The sequence below is a fragment of the Schistocerca americana genome, chromosome 3 (genome assembly GCF_021461395.2).
Source record: "Schistocerca americana isolate TAMUIC-IGC-003095 chromosome 3, iqSchAmer2.1, whole genome shotgun sequence".
Lineage (NCBI taxonomy): Eukaryota > Metazoa > Arthropoda > Insecta > Orthoptera > Acrididae > Schistocerca > Schistocerca americana.
In genome coordinates, this window is record NC_060121.1 from 689,236,576 (window position 1) to 689,253,739 (window position 17,164).

A 17,164-nucleotide genomic window follows, 5' to 3' on the forward strand; every position below is an offset into this window, starting at 1 on the left:
GGTCATTGGAAGACAAGAAATGTGTTATGCCCCTTCTCACTGCTAGTAACTCCAAACCCGGCGTGCTAATCACCACTCTTGCCTGAGGTAAGCGGCAAACTTCAATTAAATCACGACCAAATTCACCAACGTCGATTAATAGTAAGCTCATTTTAAAATATTTGTATCTCCGTAAGCATATTTATTTATTACCGAGCAAGAAAAATACGCTGTTAACACTATGCCGTCCGGCGACACCACAGTGGTGTCGCGCGTGAAATAGCGGTCAACGGCCGGCGACACCACAGTGGGTTCGTGTGCATAGTACCGTTCAGTGGCCGGCGATACCACGGTGGTGTCGAGAGCATAGTAAAGCGCAGTGGCCGGCGACAGCACTTTAGTATCTTCTGCATTCTGTTGGTATTTTGTTTAGGTAACAGAAGTTACACACGTCAACAAGTTTTTTGCTTTTATAAGTACTTGTGCCCTTTCATCATTGCGGACGAATGAGACAGTAGGATTATTTACAATGAATGCGCGGAAGTCTTGTGTGACGATTCGGACGATTTGGCCGATTGGGAAGAAGACACTGAATATAAAAAAAAATGAAAGTGAAGCAGAAACGTAGGAAGATAGTGAAATACTACCAAGAAGAATTCGGCGAACGCTACGGTTGCCAACTGATTCGGCTGAATCAGACAAAGAAGACAGTGCACAGTGGTCATACTTTGATTTACCGAGGACCAGTAATAAATTTGATGGATCCCCGGGTCAAAATATATTTCCTAAAGATACACAGAGCGTCGAGGATATCGTAGAATTATATATTGGGAGCGATCTAATTGAATATATTAGCAACGAAACCAACAAGTACTACAGGCAAAATTGCGATAGAAGGAAACTGAAAATGCCAAATTTACCGACGTTACGGGACCCGAACGTAAAAAATGGTTTGGGCTTTTTATCCTTATGGGAATTATAAGAAAAGCGTGGATCGATGGTTTTAGTCAACGAATCCGTTGATAGACACACCGATATTTCGCAAAACGATGTCCCGAAACAGATTCAGACAAATATTATCATTTTTACATTTTTCCTACAGCAACAAGAAACCGGATAATGGCGACCAGCTTCTCAAAGTGCAATTCGTAAGTGATTATTTTTCCAAAAAGTTTAAAGAAAGGGTTGAATCTAAGTCAAAATATCTCAACTGATGAAGGAATGGTACTGTGGCGTGGACGGTTAAATTTTGAAGTTTACAATTCGTCGAAAATTATGAAATTCTGCAGATTCATTCGGATGCTGTGTGGTTCGAGTACGGGATACTTTCCTCATTCAGAAATATTCCGGCGCTGGACAGCCTCCAGCGAAAACAGTGATGGAGGTATTGACACCTTGTGATGGAAAGTGGCATCACCTCTGCATGGATCATTATAATAACAGTGTAGAACTTGCAGACAAGTTACTTGAAAAGAAAATACGAGGTTTTGGAACGATACGGCAAAATAGAGGATTTCAGGAACATAAAAACGCGCAAAAGTCAATGTGTTTGAAGCCTGTCATCAACGGAAAGGTGACAAGCGGCCGGCGACAAGCCAAGTAAATCGAACTAGCGCTGCCGGCGCCAAGCGAATAAATTTGTACGAGACGTGCGGACGGCAAAGTGTTAAGAAGCTGTTAATGTTAGTTGAAGTTTTTGCGGTCAGTTGCGAGAAGCAAATTTTATAAAATACGGCTGAGACCCTTGGGCAGCGCGAACACATGATTCGGGGTGCATGCGGCCCACCGGCTGCAGTTTAACGACCACTGCTCTAAACACGTGGAGGCGAACGCCGTCTGCTGCTCCAGCAAAACTACGCCGCACATTAACGGCAGGCGACACTCGGTGTCGACGGTCGGCAACGCCACTGTGCTGCCGCCTCCACGCTAACCGCCCCCACTCCAGGCGCCACTGTCGAGCTTCCTTCCGTAGCTGTTCGCTTTCACCTCCGCGGTGGCCTCACGCGGATCAGTGGATGCCCTTCCTCCGTTCTGAACACGGAACACCTTGCTGCAGCCCCGTCGATACCGAACAAGCTCGGTCCCCGCGCCAGTGCCTGGCCTCCAGTGACGGACCGCACACTTCTCCGCCCCTTGGCATTTCCGTGTCCTGGAATAAATCGACCTGTATAAATAATGGCTGATTGCTGTATGCGTCCAGAATGAGATTTTCACTCTGCAGCGGATTGTGCGCTGATATGAAACTTCCTGACAGATTAAAACTGTGTGTCGGACTGAGAGTCGAACTCGGGTTCGAGTCCCGGTTCGGCACACAGTTTTAATCTCCCAGAAAGTTTCATGCTGTATGCCTTCTGGTGATTCAAGTATGCAGACACGGAGCGACCTTCTGCCTCTGGCCGGGAACAGCGTAACGAGAGGGTCTTTTCTAGGCGGCGGCAAGGGGAGAACGCTTAGCTGCTTGTGGCTTAGCCGGTGAACGAGCCAGAGAAGGGGCAGCACAGTGGCCGTCCACCTGGGAGCACAACATCAGAGATAATGGCGCCGACTGCACCGAGCAGTACCGTAGAAAGCGTGCCGTTCCATCTGACTCCTAACACTGCTCTTGTTCGAGGGCACAGGCAGTACCTGCGCTTTCTACTGTGTGCCGTTTACTCGATTCCCTAAGAGGAACGATGCTCTGTGCTACTGAAGTTGAACTGAATTTTCTGAATGTGCTATCTGCCATTCCATGTTGTACATTATGGACCTTAATACATTTAATGTAGTACATTCGTGGTATAGTCCCACTGAGGTTACTAAACACGCTACTTCCATTAGTTTCTTTTAAACAATTCTTTCCCTGAAATTTATCCTTGGTGCACACTATATTTTTATTCTATTATTGTTTCTTTATAGTACATCTTGCGCATAGGCCTTTGAACCTACGTTACTACTATTTTATTATCGTTCCGTGTTACTGGACACATGCCCTGTTTACAGGTACCGGGCGCAAATATGGTAACAACGCGAGAAATGTGTACTTGAACAAAACTGCAGCTGCTGGCCAAGCCTGCAGGTTAGGGTAAGGTAGAGTAAGAGTACACGTCAGGTTAGAGTTCGCAGTGGCATCTTCTCTTCGTTGGCAACGCTGACCGAAACCGGAAAACTGCATTTAGTTGTTGGTTCTATATTGACGCCATCACGTGTAATCTTGAAGAGCTCCTCCAGGTTTACGGGCTGTAGCAGCTAAATATAAGCTTTTGTTTTAGATTAAGTAATCTTTTACTTGTACATCCAAACAGTAAGCGCTGTCTAGGTGTCCGCTAGGAAATTAAACTACTTGCCAAATGAATCACCGTTCTTTAAGCAACAAACCACAGCAAAACTGCGGAACCAAGCAGAAACTGCCATTTGTGATATTTTCTTGAACTGTGTGGCCAATCGGTTAAGAGTACACTGTAAGACAGCGGAAAAGATTACGTGCCTACTCTAACTCTTCCCCCCTTCCCCGCTCCACCGTCTTCGGTTCTAACGGTTATTAATCCAGGAAGGCCCATTGGGCAGACATAAGTGAGTGCTTTGCTCGAGCTTCATGTTCTAGAGTAGCCGCAATCTAAACAGCTGAGAAATCCTCCTTGTGAAACGGAATGTTCAGGTTTAATCCGGATGTCTTCGCATCAGAAGATTTTGCTCCATCAGAAATAACTGAGAGAGTTGAATTTCCAACTACTCAAGATGGCAGAGGAGTATAACAGGAGGCCACGGACAAGTGCTGCTTCTCAGTGACACATGATTTGTCTGTGCAGTCAGCAGGAAAAAACCAAGAGCGTAACACAAACTAAGTTCAGAGAGCTGATATACGAACAGCCGTAGGCCTGTCGAGTATTTATCCACTGCCAAAATATGATCGACACATAACAAAGAAGAAAATCTGACAAAATGCATTCTTAAACAAACAACCTAAATCAGGCAAAACCAAGAAGAGACAAAATACCGGTATCAACAACGCAGAATCTCTATGGCTAATCTGGACTTATCCGTGCAATCATCTTCAGGAACAACCAGATCCAAATCCAAGGAGCGCTCCCATGTTTTAAACTGTCCAGGGTGTGGTGAAGTCTACAAGCAGCCTATCACTGAACGCTGGATTAATGTGATAATTGCTCCCAATAGTGCTACGAAGAAAGCACAGGTTATGAAGGACATGTTGAATTTTCTTGTGATTTATTTTAGTGCATACTTTTTGAATACATGTCGTGCACCATCACAAGACTATGCGGCTAAGAGTACGAACGAGCAATGTCTTACATATGTAGACATCTGAGGTTTATGTTAAAAGCTAGGCAGCTGCAACCGTTATACGTTGTTCCCAATGAAGCCAGCAATAATTTATTATAAGAAAAGTTTGTTTTAAACTTATCTACTGGGTCTGAGCGGTTAAATGCTAAGTGCGTACTCTTTCCCAACTTTTCCCTACTCTGTTGTATTTGATCATGAATGACACATGTGCAAGTGTCATTCGTGGTCATAACAGTGTTCTGTGTGGCATTGTATCGAAACTAACTGAATTCGAATGTGGGCAAAGTGTTAGTGGTCGTTTGCGGGTGGTGCTGTAACCAAAGTAGCAGAAGTGTTTCGTGTTTCGAGTGGTAGCGCATCGAAGATTGTTACCGCATTCAGGGAAAGGGGATAAAAATAATCCCTTAAGTCCTAACGCGGAAGAAACTATGTGATGGTAAAGGATGGTCATTGGACAGGACTGTGACAGAAAATAAGAGATAGCTGTAAAAGTCACTCCAGAAGTGAATGTCGCATTCGTGAACCCTACCAATACCAAAAAAGGGAGCTCCATAAGGTAGGAATTACAGGGGGACCTGGATTTCCAAAACCACACGCCAGTGATGCAGATGCCCATAACAGGAAAACGGGTTGTCGAAGCCATAAAACGTGAAATATGGAGCAATGGAAGAATATCATTTGATCGGATGAGTCTAGTTTCAAACTGTTTCCAATTTCTGGCAGAGTTTTCGTCCCAAGAGTGAAATACAGCGGGGTTCGGTGATGATTTGAGCAGCCATAGCGTGGTATTCAATAGGCCTCGTGGTTAGAAAGCAATTTCACATTACTGCCGAGCATTAAGTGACCGTTCTAGCTGATCAAATCGATCCTATGGTAGAATATTTGTGCACCAATGGTAACGCTTCGGTTCAAGACTACACGACCGCTGTTCACACAACTCGCATAGTCCATGACTTGTTTTATAAGAGCTAGGATGAACTGTCACATGTCCCCTGGTCACTAAAATTATCAGGTCTCAGTAGTATTGAACTATTGCGGTCTGCATTGGATAGAAGAGTGCATCATTGCTATTCACTTCCTACATCGTTACCTGAACTTGCCGCTATTTTGGTCGACGAATGGTATGAGATTCCCATGAAAACCATACGACACCTCCATTTATCCATTACGTGAAGACTGGAAGCTGATTTGAATACGAACGGTTGGCATATCCCGTACTAGGCATGGTAATATCTTGTGGTTTTGGTGTTTCGTTATTTTTGTCCGTCCCTTGTATAAGCCTTTAGGAGTATTTTATTTTTATTTCGTTTATCCACACCAGATTTCTTTCTTGTTTATAAGCCAGTTTTGTTGGTAATTCTTCAGATTGGATAATAAAGTTGATTGCAAACCACTTCCACACCGCAGCATACTCTTCTGCTGAGTGATTCCCTCGTACTGTACTGTTTCTCCTGGGTGGAATTGGGTTAAAAAAAAGTAAACTAAATATTATGACAGATTTTATAAATAATCGACAAGTACGCCAAAGAAGAAGAGATAGAACTACAATGGACATGTTATTCCATGGACTCTTGCGCTTCTATGCATGAAATATCTTTCCTTTGTCATTCGTTTATCTTATCTGCTTGGATTCGGACCTAAGAGGACGTTCTTGTGTAAAGCTCATCTTGCTGTACCAGCTGATAATGTAAGTTGTACTGAAAACCCTAAAAATATAATGGTTATTTTGTCAAAAAAATTTGTGCATGTGGTCAATCTATTGTAAATCTGATACCTTTATTGCCTTAAGTAGATATGGGCCTTAAAAAAGAATATTCGTTGTTAGGCGCCATCTTAGAAAAATCTTTAACATTTTCTTTCAGCTCATCTTCGAGACGTGCCGTCGGTTGGAACAATTAACTTTATTTCAGATCCCACGAGACTGGAGGCAGCTACTAATAATTTAACAATTTTATTTACAGATTTTCTTTATATCACGAGATAACATTCCAGGTAGAAAAGGTCTGGTCAAAAGATTCCAGTTCCATTACAGGATTTCATTTGTAGATGCTACTCTTGTTATCTTATATTGGGAAATCGAGACGAAGCCACGATCTATCGACGATTACGTAACTACCCTGAGAACTGAGCTAGTTTACTGAGTGCTTATACACGGCGGGCTAAATTAAACAACGTATTACACTGTTAATAATATTCATACATTAGTTATTTCTCTTTTATGCTGAGCCATTGCACTAATGTGTGTTTCTTTTCTGTATAAGTTACGGCTCATATTTTATTTTATTACATTACAGTACCACTTCTAACATCACGTAAATTCGAAGTATGGGAGCTTTTATAACTCTAACATTAATTAATATTGTATTCTGAATCGTTAAATATGTCTTGAGAGCACTTTCCCTAATATGACTTGAAAGTAAACGATAACAGAAGTAGTTCTGTGGGTTACTGAGGACGTTACACCTCTTCCCAATGTTGCTGATATCTCATCTCGTGGCGGCATCGTATGCGTCCCATTGTTGATAAATTTTTATAAGAGACACGATACGAACCTTTCACGAAGCTAATAACTCAGACTACAATATTATCGTCAATAGATAGGTACAACGTCTAAATGTCGTTACAACCCTACACAGGATGAACTAAACAATAAAGTACGAGCATACCTCTGGCGTGAAGACATTTAGGTATAGGCAGTCCTCTCTCTCGTCAGGCCCCAGCACTTTATTCTGCGGGCATACTGGGCCCGGGACGGTGGCATCGCGGATGTTCAGCCAAGAGTCAGGAGGTTGAGGGCTCTGTAACAAAACGAAACGAACTGAGGAATTACATAAGAAACACCTTGAGCGCATATTAAAGTACGTCACATTTCTGCAGTAGTTTCTCCAAATGTACGGAGTATTTGAGCAGTTAAACAGTGTTAGCCATTTGATAATATCGAAATGTAAATATTGGGACTATGGAGTGACAGGTAGTTTCTAGGTATTCCTGTCACAAAATAAATTAACTTAGTGGCAGGTTTAACGTCCCAAATTATGTACTATTTAATGAGTCGGTCCGTAGTGTCCAACGGGCACAGTATTTCGGCGATCAGACATGTAACCATCAGCGCAGCTGACGATGGCGACATGTCTGATCGCCGAAATATAGTGCCCGTTGGACACTATGAACTGGCAGTACATCCTTGGACTGTTCGAGCAAGAAATACGCCGTGAGAAACTGAAGAATCACATATTTAATGAATGTTTCTTGGTTGATGTCAACCATAGAAATTTATCCTGAGGAAGTAATATTATTTTAGCAATATAAACCACGTAGCATGTATTTGGTGCAACAATACATAAAATGTTGGTCGTATCGGCAATACGACGAAATATACATAACCAATATTCCCATATTTTTGTGCCATTGTCATGTTTATAGTGTTTGAAAGGTATTTCCACCGTTCGAATGTACAAACGTATATATTTTATAGTGCCATCAATATTTCGGCCTTAAGTGCAACAATGTCGAGTATAATTAGACTTTGTCAAGTTATGTCGTCGTCAGAATCTACTGAACTGTGTGTCGCAGCCTGTAAATAAGCACAAAATCACAAAATGTATGGCAGACAGATGAAAAACATGTTTTTCAACCATAGAACAGTTGAGCCACGGAAAACATCAGTACAGTCATTTTACGTGCAGTGAACGGGATATAGTATATTTTCAAACCGTGTTCACTGCACATGATGTTCATTCTGTGGCTCAATTGTTCTATGATTGGAAAAAATGTTTGCTAACTGTCCGCCACAAATTTTGCGATTTTGTACTTATCTACAAGCCAGTACACCCAGGTTAATAGTTCCTGACGATGACTTCCATTAACAAAGTCTAATTATACGCAACTCTGTTGTATGTGATAACCACTTAAGGCCGAAATCATGACAGTAATATAAAATAAAGAAGTGCGCGCAGTACAACGGCGGAAAAATTCTTCAGACGTACATAACTAAGTTAGGCAAATACATTAATGAAAGTGATAACTTTATAGCAGTGATTGTATACCAGATTAGCACAAAACAACTATTATCGCTACATTATCTGTGCTCTGGTCAGAAAATATCATATTTGAGAAAAGACGAGATGCTTTATTGAAGCTTACCTGTTCCCTGCTAGCGTCGGCGTGGCTGTCTGGTTAAGAGGAAAAGAAAGAAAATAGGAAGCACGTGTTTGAATTATGCGTGGAGAATGGATATAGGCTAGAATCTCCTTCTCCCCCTGCCTCTTTCCGCCTCCTCCTCCACCTCTCTTTCTCCATATGCTCCTCCTTCCCCCTCCGTCTATCGATCACTTCCTCCCCTCTCTTCGCCAATCTTCTCTTCCCCACCCTCTCTGACATTTAATCTCGTTTATTCTCATTTCAAATTCAGATTCTGTACTATTCAATGAGTCCAAACGTTTGTTAAAAAATGTATAAAAATTTGAAGTAAATTTGTCGAGTACTTTTTGGAGGGTTTGGAGACGATGTTATGCTTCGTGCTCTGCAGCTTACGGAAATTTGTTGAAGGACATATTCTACACACCATCAGCTGCACTATAATTATTTTATTTGCTAAAACTGGTTTTCGGGTTTGTAACCCATCCTCAGTGGCATCTGATACAGAGGAGCAAACAACTATGAGTATATAGATTTCTAAAAAATGGTAATACATATAGTAGCAGTAATAAAAGTCTACTTACGCCCTTTTATAGTAATGACATACTTGTCAGTTAATATGACAGGATATGAAATATGTCTAATAACATCAGTGATATATTCTACCAGTTCGTATGATTTTCTCTATGCGAGGGAACAGAAAAAAAAATAACTTCATTACTTGGTGACAGTATGTCGGCCACGTGGAACCTACAATTTTTAGGAATCCTGATTTGGTGCATTTTAGAAAAGGCAAACAGGACGCCACTGGCACAGAAAACGTAACTTTTTAAGGTTTGGTGGCGAAATTCTCTTGGAAAAACATGCAGAGAGGCATTTTCTAGCTTCTAGAAATGAGGGACTTGTCGGTTAGCTCTTGGTCACTTGTGATCGACTCTCGGCTTCCGGCTCTTGATAACTCAACTTTGGAACTTACTTTGCAGGTCCGAAGTGGCAGATTTGGAAGGCAGCTCTCCACAGCAGTGGTGGCTGGCATTGTCCTATGTTCGAGTTCACAGCAGCGCACTGCTCGGTGCGCTTTTGATGGCAACCGATCACGCACCAGCGGTCTGCTCGCATTACATTGACTAGTATGACAAGAGTAGCCTGCAGCACCAGCACGTTGGATCAATGGGAGCTTCGGGACTGAACATCGTTTACGGTTTAGTCTTTCCATGTTCGACAGTACAGTCACAGCCGTATGGATAGCTTCAGCTTCTCATTCAATCCATACAATCACTGTTATCAATGCTTAAACGAACTACGATAATTTTTTTAGGAAAGGAAGACAATGTTTAGCATACCCCATCCCAAATTAATTAACTTGGTCAGGCGTTAATTATTTATCTTCGTTCTTTATTGAGGGTTGAAATGTGCATCAAACAATTTCAAGGCATTTCTTTTTCACATTTTACGCATAAAAATTTTGGAATAAATTCAGAATCACAAGAATCGAGATCAGTATTTTTGCATAAAATAATTGTGAACGCCCCAAATTATCCCTTTCTGTCATTCTGTTCATTTCCTGGGATGAAAATTTCGTAATTTTGTATTCAAGAAAACTTTTTTTAGAAACGTTTTCATGTAGCAGAAAGCAAAATCGTAATATCCAAGTTATGGGCTGTCCACTGCGGTGGACACTGTGACGTAGCGGTATAATTTTTCATACTTTTCAGAAATTTTTCTTTGCTTTGCATCTCTAAAATTATTGTGACGTTTGTTTTTAAAGTAATGGAACACTTAAATAACACGCTCGTAAAATAGTTATGAAAATTTATTAGAGAAAGCTTTAAAAAGTGGGATGATTTTGAAGTAATATTTATTTTGTGTAGAATTGTAGAAAGCAGTTGTGCCCTCCACCTGTTCAAACATGGAGCTTGCGTTTGGTACGTTGCATATGAGTTTCAGCTTTGCAGCCTGAGTTTTTACAATTAGATACCGATTCCTGCCGATCATAATATCGTAAATGGTCCACAGAATCATATCTGATATCGTCTACCGGCTTCAGTCCATTTCTGCCCTTTGCTGTCACATGTACTGCGCTAGCTTCACCCGATGGTCTGCCTCTCTAGTTTATAGTCCGTTTTCGTGCCATAATCTACTATCTGCAGTACATTTTCTCTACAGAGGCACTCTATCCAAGACTTGAGTCAGAAACATGTTTTTCGAAAATGTGCTTGTTAGATAGTATATCAGAAGCAGACTCAACATCATGATTAGCTTCGGCTACATCTTCCTCCTCTAGATCCTCTATTGTCTGCGAAAGTTTATTATTGCTGTCGGTCACTGAAGAAAAAAATATCACCTTCAAGTTCTTCAGTAGCAGATATCGACTGTCACTGTTTTCCTGAATTTCTACTATCTCTTACACAGTGGGCTTTTTTTAACTCCTCATTATTATTGGAATAATTCCAACTAATTAACAACAAGACAAGAGAAGACAAGACCAAGCACTTAGAACCAGCATACATGTAAAACGAGGATTGTTGCAGGAAACCAAAGATAAGGATCGCTAAGGACACTTTGTTCATTATCGTTCACGATTTTTTGAAGTTGCCTTGGCAACTGTAGTTCCGCTAACTTACGATTGCAACTGGTTTTGAAATTATGGAAACCTTCATCAACAGGAAAAAGTGCCAGAACTATTGATTATTTGGGAAACAAATTATACAATTATAAAGGCTAAGTAATCGCAGCCACAGTATTTCACAGCCGACACTTTGTACATGCCTTCAAAGTTCAAAAGTTGATAAACAGATGGCACTGGAATTTAGACTTGTAGAAGATAATGTTCACTACAAAGCATGCTATGCCTGGTTCCATACAACGGTTACAGACGCGTATATCGACCGAAAATAAAATAGTACACTACGATGGAAAAATACACCGAAAGTGTTAAATCTCACTACTAGACCGACAATTTCTAAATCGTTAATTCAGTCAGTTGTACATATTTAATCCAGTACTGTTGCTTAAAGGCGGAACAGCCTCACAGTTTGTTGCGACACCGATTTTTCTACACGCACAAATTGGGTTTCACAACTATGTGGACGGTTTACAGCCACGCAGTCGCAAGTTTGCGAGGCAGATGATTATGACAGTCGCGTGTTTTTGTGAACTGTAAGGGGAAGCCAAAAAATTTCCTTTTGAGGGCCATACTGCGATGTGCACACACACATGCAACATAGCACGAGTCCAATACTCGAATACAATCGCCGACACATAGGTAAGGGATTAGTGTGGCATTCGTGTCTTCCGGACGTGTGTGCAGGACAGGATGTGCAGGAGGCAGTTAAGGAGTTCTCCACGCAGAAGAACACAGTATTTTACCAAACGGGTATCTTCAACGTGGTGCGTCGTTGGGACGACTGCCTCAACGCTCACGGCCATTCTGCCTGATCGGCATACCGATTCTGGACTGTACGGCCTTCTAACGGAAACTTATTGATCACTCCTTATACTTTAGGTTGTGAATGAAGCTTTGATCAGGCATCGTTACGAAGGGAATAATAGGCGTAGGAAATGAACTTAATTCTCCATGTAATGAGATACTGACACACTCTGTGCATTACCTGCCAGCTTTCGTTTATAGCTAAACAGTTTTACGCCGCAAAATGCTCTATTTTTTTCAGAGAAATAAACTTTTTTATCTACAATTATAACATTCAGTGTCGTTTTCTTTTATGAGTCAAACTGCGTCCATCTGCTTACACTCATTTTATGCTGCCATTAACAACCACTGCTAGGAAGTCTTATGGCCGCTGGGTAGTTAGTCTACTTTCAAGCCAAAGACAATATTTAAATTCCAATCGTGAAGTCAAGTCCCGCTCTCAGTGTGTCTAATTTATGTGTGTAACGGAGGTCGCAAGTCCTGTATTCCCTGGAGAAAACACTGATACTTACTGCTGGTATATCTCAACAGCGCAGTGAGGCAATTTCTTCACATTGTGAACAAATCGTTCCAAGTTAGCACACTCAACGATAAAGGAAGCTACACACTACGAGGAAATTATACGAATGGTGCGGAAATCGGTAGACGTGCTGAAAATGCAAACACAAAAACATAATTAAAATTTCAGAAAAATTGGATGGTTTATTCAAGAGAAACAGCTTCACAAACTGAGCAAGTGAATAACGCTTTTCTCTGCCTCGTGATGACTGGGTCTTGTGTGCTGTCCTTAGGTTAGTTAGGTTTAAGTAGTTCTAAGTTCTAGGGGACTGATGACCATAGATGTTAAGTTCCATAGCGCTCAGAGCCATTTGAATTTTGAATAACGCACTGCTTCATCTCTGGCCCTAATGTAAGCAGCTACCCGGCTTGTTGCTGGATGTCCTCCTGAGCGATACCGTTCAAATTCTATCCAGTTGGCATGTTAGGTACTCAAAATCTCGATCCCTGCTCATAATGCCCCAAACGTTCTCAACTGCGACCTCGCTGGACAAGGCACGGTTTTGGCAAGCACGAAGACAAGCAGTAGAAACTCTAGCCGTGTGAGGGCGGGCCTTATCTTATTGAAACGTAAGCAGAGGATGGCTTGCAATGAAGGATAACAAAACTGGGAATACAATATCGTCACGTACCGCTCACGTACCGCTCTACTGTAAGGGTGCAGCAGATGACATCCAAAGGGCTCTTGCTATGAAAGAAATGGTAACCCAAATAATCACTCTTTCCTTGGGCCGTATGGAGCGGGACAGTCAGTTTGGTGTCCCACCACTGTCCAGGCCGTCTCCAGGTAGGTCTTTTATGGTAATTCAGACTAAGTTCGAAGCGGAACTCCTACTTAAGACAATTCTACTGCAGTCAATGAGGTTGCACTTCGAAGACTTGTCTGGTGATTTCCCAGACAGTGGTGGGATACCAGGATGACTGTCACTGCCGTACAGCCCAACAACCAGGAATGGTAGTCTAGGGTGCCATTCCATCTAGTACCGGGACCCTTCAGTTTGTCATCCGTGGGAACCTTACAGGACGGTGGTACGTTGACAATATTCTAAGCACCGTTTTGTTGCTCTTGACGGCAAGCCATTATATGCTTAGATTTCAGGAAGATAATGCCCGACCGCGTACTGTGAGAGTTTCTGCGGCTTGCCTTCGCCCTTGTCAAACCCTACCTTGACAAGCAAGGTCGACGGATCTCTCCTACACTGAGGACATCTGTACTGTTATGGGCAAAGCCCAACAACCAACACGGGATTTTGACGATATAACGCGCCAGTTGGACAGGATTTGGCACGTTATCCCTAGGAAGATATCAATCAGTGTCAAGCCGAATAACTGGGAATGAGATTTTCACTCCGCAGCGGAGTGTGCGCTGATATGAAACTTCCTGGCAGATTAAAACTGTGGACCGGGCGTGAGTCGTGCTTCGGTAGCTCAGATGGTAGAGCAGTTGCCCGCGAAAGGCAAAGGTCCCGAGTTCGAGTCTCGGTCGGGCACACAGTTTTAATCTGCCAGAAAGTTTCATATCAGCGCACACTCCGCTGCAGAGTGAAAAATCTAATTCTGGAAACATCCCCCAGGCTGTGGCTAAGCCATGTCTATGCAGTATCCTTTCTTTCAGGAGTGCTAGTTCTGCAAGGTTCGCAGGAGAGCATCTGTGAAGTTTGGAAGGTAGGTGACGAGGTACTGACGGAAGTACAGCTGTAAGGACGGAGCGTGAGTCGTGCTTGGGTAGCTCAGATGGTAGAGCAGTTGCCCGCGAAAGGCAAAGGTCCCGAGTTCGAGTCTCGGTCGGGTACACAGTTTCAATCTGCCAGAAAGTTTCAAGCCGAATAACTGCTTGCATAAGGGTCACAGGTGGACCAACGCATTGTTGACTTCCTCGATCCGTGAGACCCTTTCCCTTGAATCTGAAGTGTAATCATTTGTTTGTTAGCATATGTTCATCACATCTACCGACTTCCGCCCCATTCGTAAAGCCTGCGTCGTTCTTTCTTACAATGGTATTGGCAGAAGGGATAAGACGTTTCCCTGGTCTAAGCTGCGGTTCACTAACCCTGAAGCGGAGTTTCCCCACGGGCGGCTTGGCGAACGGCAGATTGTAGAAGGCCAGGTACTGCCTGCCGCCCCTCGTCGTCTCGGTGGAACCCCTGACGAGGCCCTGACGCGTCGGCACCACTAGCTGGAGGCGCTCGCCGCCCTGCAAGAGGGCCAGCAGCAGCGACGCGGCCGAGATCGCCAGCAAGTACAGCAACGACGCCGCGGCCGGCATGCCTGCACTGACTGACTCACGCTTTGTACGCGCGCCACTGCTTTTACCCCGAGGATAGGCTGCGGGGTCACGGTCACGCAGCCACTCTGCCGCTTATCGAATCCCTTGACCCCTCGTAGCTGCCCTGTAACACTTTACTATTGGGAGAGATAGACCGCAAGGAACTTTCCTGTTATTGAAGTTTAGGTTTAAAACCGTGATTCACCACTACACCGAAACGGATTTCGAAGCACACTATTTTGTCAGATAACGACGTTGCTTCAAAATCATGTGCGTTCTATAAGTCAATAACCAAAAATACCTTTATTCTATCACGAGCTGAGTACCTACCATTGCCCAGGTATATACTTATTTCAAAATTCTGTTAGTCCATCTCTCTTTCTCTCCTCCCCCTCCCCCCTTTCCCTCTTCACCTCTTCCTCTATCCATTCTTTGACCATTTCTCCCTCTCCTATCTTGTCCATCTACTCCTCTTCTTTTTCTCTGTGCATTTCCCTTTCCTCCCTCCACCTGTTTATCTTCTTCTCCTACCTGTCTGATTCTCTTCTTCTCCCTATGTCTTTTTCCGTGTCTTTCTCTTTCCTTTATCTGTCCATCTCTTCCTCTCCCACCCCTCTTCCCATTTCCCCCTCCTCCTCTCTCGGTTATCTCCCCATCACCCTATCTGTGTCCATCTCCTTCATCCCATCTCTCTTCCTGTTCATCTGCTTCTCCCCCTTCTCTTTCCAAGTTATCACAGTCACTCCAATAGAAGACTGGTAGTTCTCACGCCCACAGCATTTCTTTACAGATCGTAACTAGTATGTGTACCAAATTAGGCGAGATAGTTTTATGGGTTTAAATGAGCATTTTATTCATCGCTTTTCCTGTGTACGCATATTTCAAATATATTCCACATGTACTGAACATATTTCACACGTATTTGTACACTTGTTTCATCTGTATCAGTGTCCGCAGCTCGAGGTCTAGTGGCTGGGGGAAAAAAAGTGGCTAGTGTTGCTGTTTCTGGATCACGGGTCACGGGTTCGATTCCCGGCCGAGTTGGGGATTTCTCTCTGCCCGGGGACTGGGTGTTTGTGTTGTGCTCATCATTTCATCATCATTATTTGTGACAGTGGCTAGACAGAACTGTGTAAAAATTTGTTCTTGGTACGGGTGCTGATGACCACGCAGTTGAGCGTCCTACAAACCAAACATCATCATCAAACCTGTATCTGTAGCGAATTTCGCTCTGCAGTTTCATTTCCACACAGCTCAATATTCATTATGTCATTTCTCGTTAACAGTGCGCTACATAATGTTTTAATTTCACAAGTATATAAAGTGGTATGTGTGGCTATTGTGTGCGAAATCTGTTCTGAATAGTGTTAGTAGAAAAGAAATAATAAATTAAAAGTCATGCATAATGCAGCAGTTTTCAAGCATCTCAATGTTTATGACGTTATATCTCCTGAACTATGTGTCGTAGAGTGATACAGTTTTTGGTACGTCCAGTGGTATATGTGAACACTGTCTGCAAAATGTGTCCCGAATACAGTTCATAGTAAAGAGGCAATAAATTAAAACGTCATGCTTCATGCGGTAGTTTTACTGCATGAAGAGCGAAAAGATACTAAGAGGCAAACTTTTTCCCTGTCATCATTTTGTGGGGTCTCATCTCAAAAATGTTTCATAAAATTTTGCAATAATGTGCGAAGTTTTTCGTACGTCTCTAAGTGTTCTCATTCTCAAATAATAGATGTCTAAAGTACAGGTATTCGCAATTCATGGACTACACTGATTTTTAAGCCCCACCCTCATCCGTTTAATAGGCCGGTGGTTTTTACAGCCATAATTTACAGACAGTAAGTGATATTTGTAACAAGTTAGGGTGAAATCACTGCAGTGGTTTAGGAGGAAATGAGGAACATACATACATACACGGGGTGTTAAAAAAGAAGTGTCGACTACTTGGAGAGGTAAAGAAAATCAGTCCAACAGACATGGGTTCGAAAATGCATACGTTGCGAGATGAACACTTGTTTATAGGAACAGCTGCACAATGCTTGGTTGCGGGTATCAGCACAGTGGTTACGCTCCGTCAAATGTGTCGGCAGGGTGTTATCGTGTCTTACTCACAGTACTCTAACTAGCATTAGGTGGTCTGCAGTCAGTGAGGTGGTTCGTGTCATGTAGGCTACGCTACTTTAGGTCGTGTTTGTGTGCCTTATTGCAAGTTCTGTCAATCGTGGGTACGTATCATGGTGTTTTACTTTCTTCCAACAGTGGATTCACTTATGTGTTTCCTGCTATTGCGCTGTTTCTATGTACAAACGATGTAGAACATCTACATTTTCTCTCTTCCACTACATTTTAGTAACGGAAGCCTTCTACTCGACCAGTGAAATTGCGGATATGACATTCTGAGTAGCCAGAGCGAAGAGTGCCCTCTGACAAACTGCTCGGTGGACTGTTACAGCTTCTGAGGGACACACATACCCTTGTGCACGTGAAGACTGGCAGTGGAAGGTCCCGAA

At 42.8% G+C, this 17,164-nt stretch overlaps 1 protein-coding gene across 1 annotated transcript in view; it reads right to left on the reverse strand.

The window, feature by feature from the left end:
- Nucleotides 1-14,658, reverse strand: part of LOC124605569 (venom carboxylesterase-6-like) — a 110,415-nt gene extending 95,757 nt beyond the window's left edge. Inside the window, exons 1-2 of the mRNA XM_047137344.1 lie at nucleotides 14,433-14,658; nucleotides 6,924-7,055 (exon numbers count right to left, since the gene is read on the reverse strand). Of these exons, the coding sequence (XP_046993300.1) occupies nucleotides 6,924-7,055; nucleotides 14,433-14,648 (348 nt within the window). The 5' untranslated portion in view covers nucleotides 14,649-14,658. The remainder of the gene's footprint in view (nucleotides 1-6,923; nucleotides 7,056-14,432) is intronic.
- Between the last annotated feature and the right edge of the window lie 2,506 nt (nucleotides 14,659-17,164).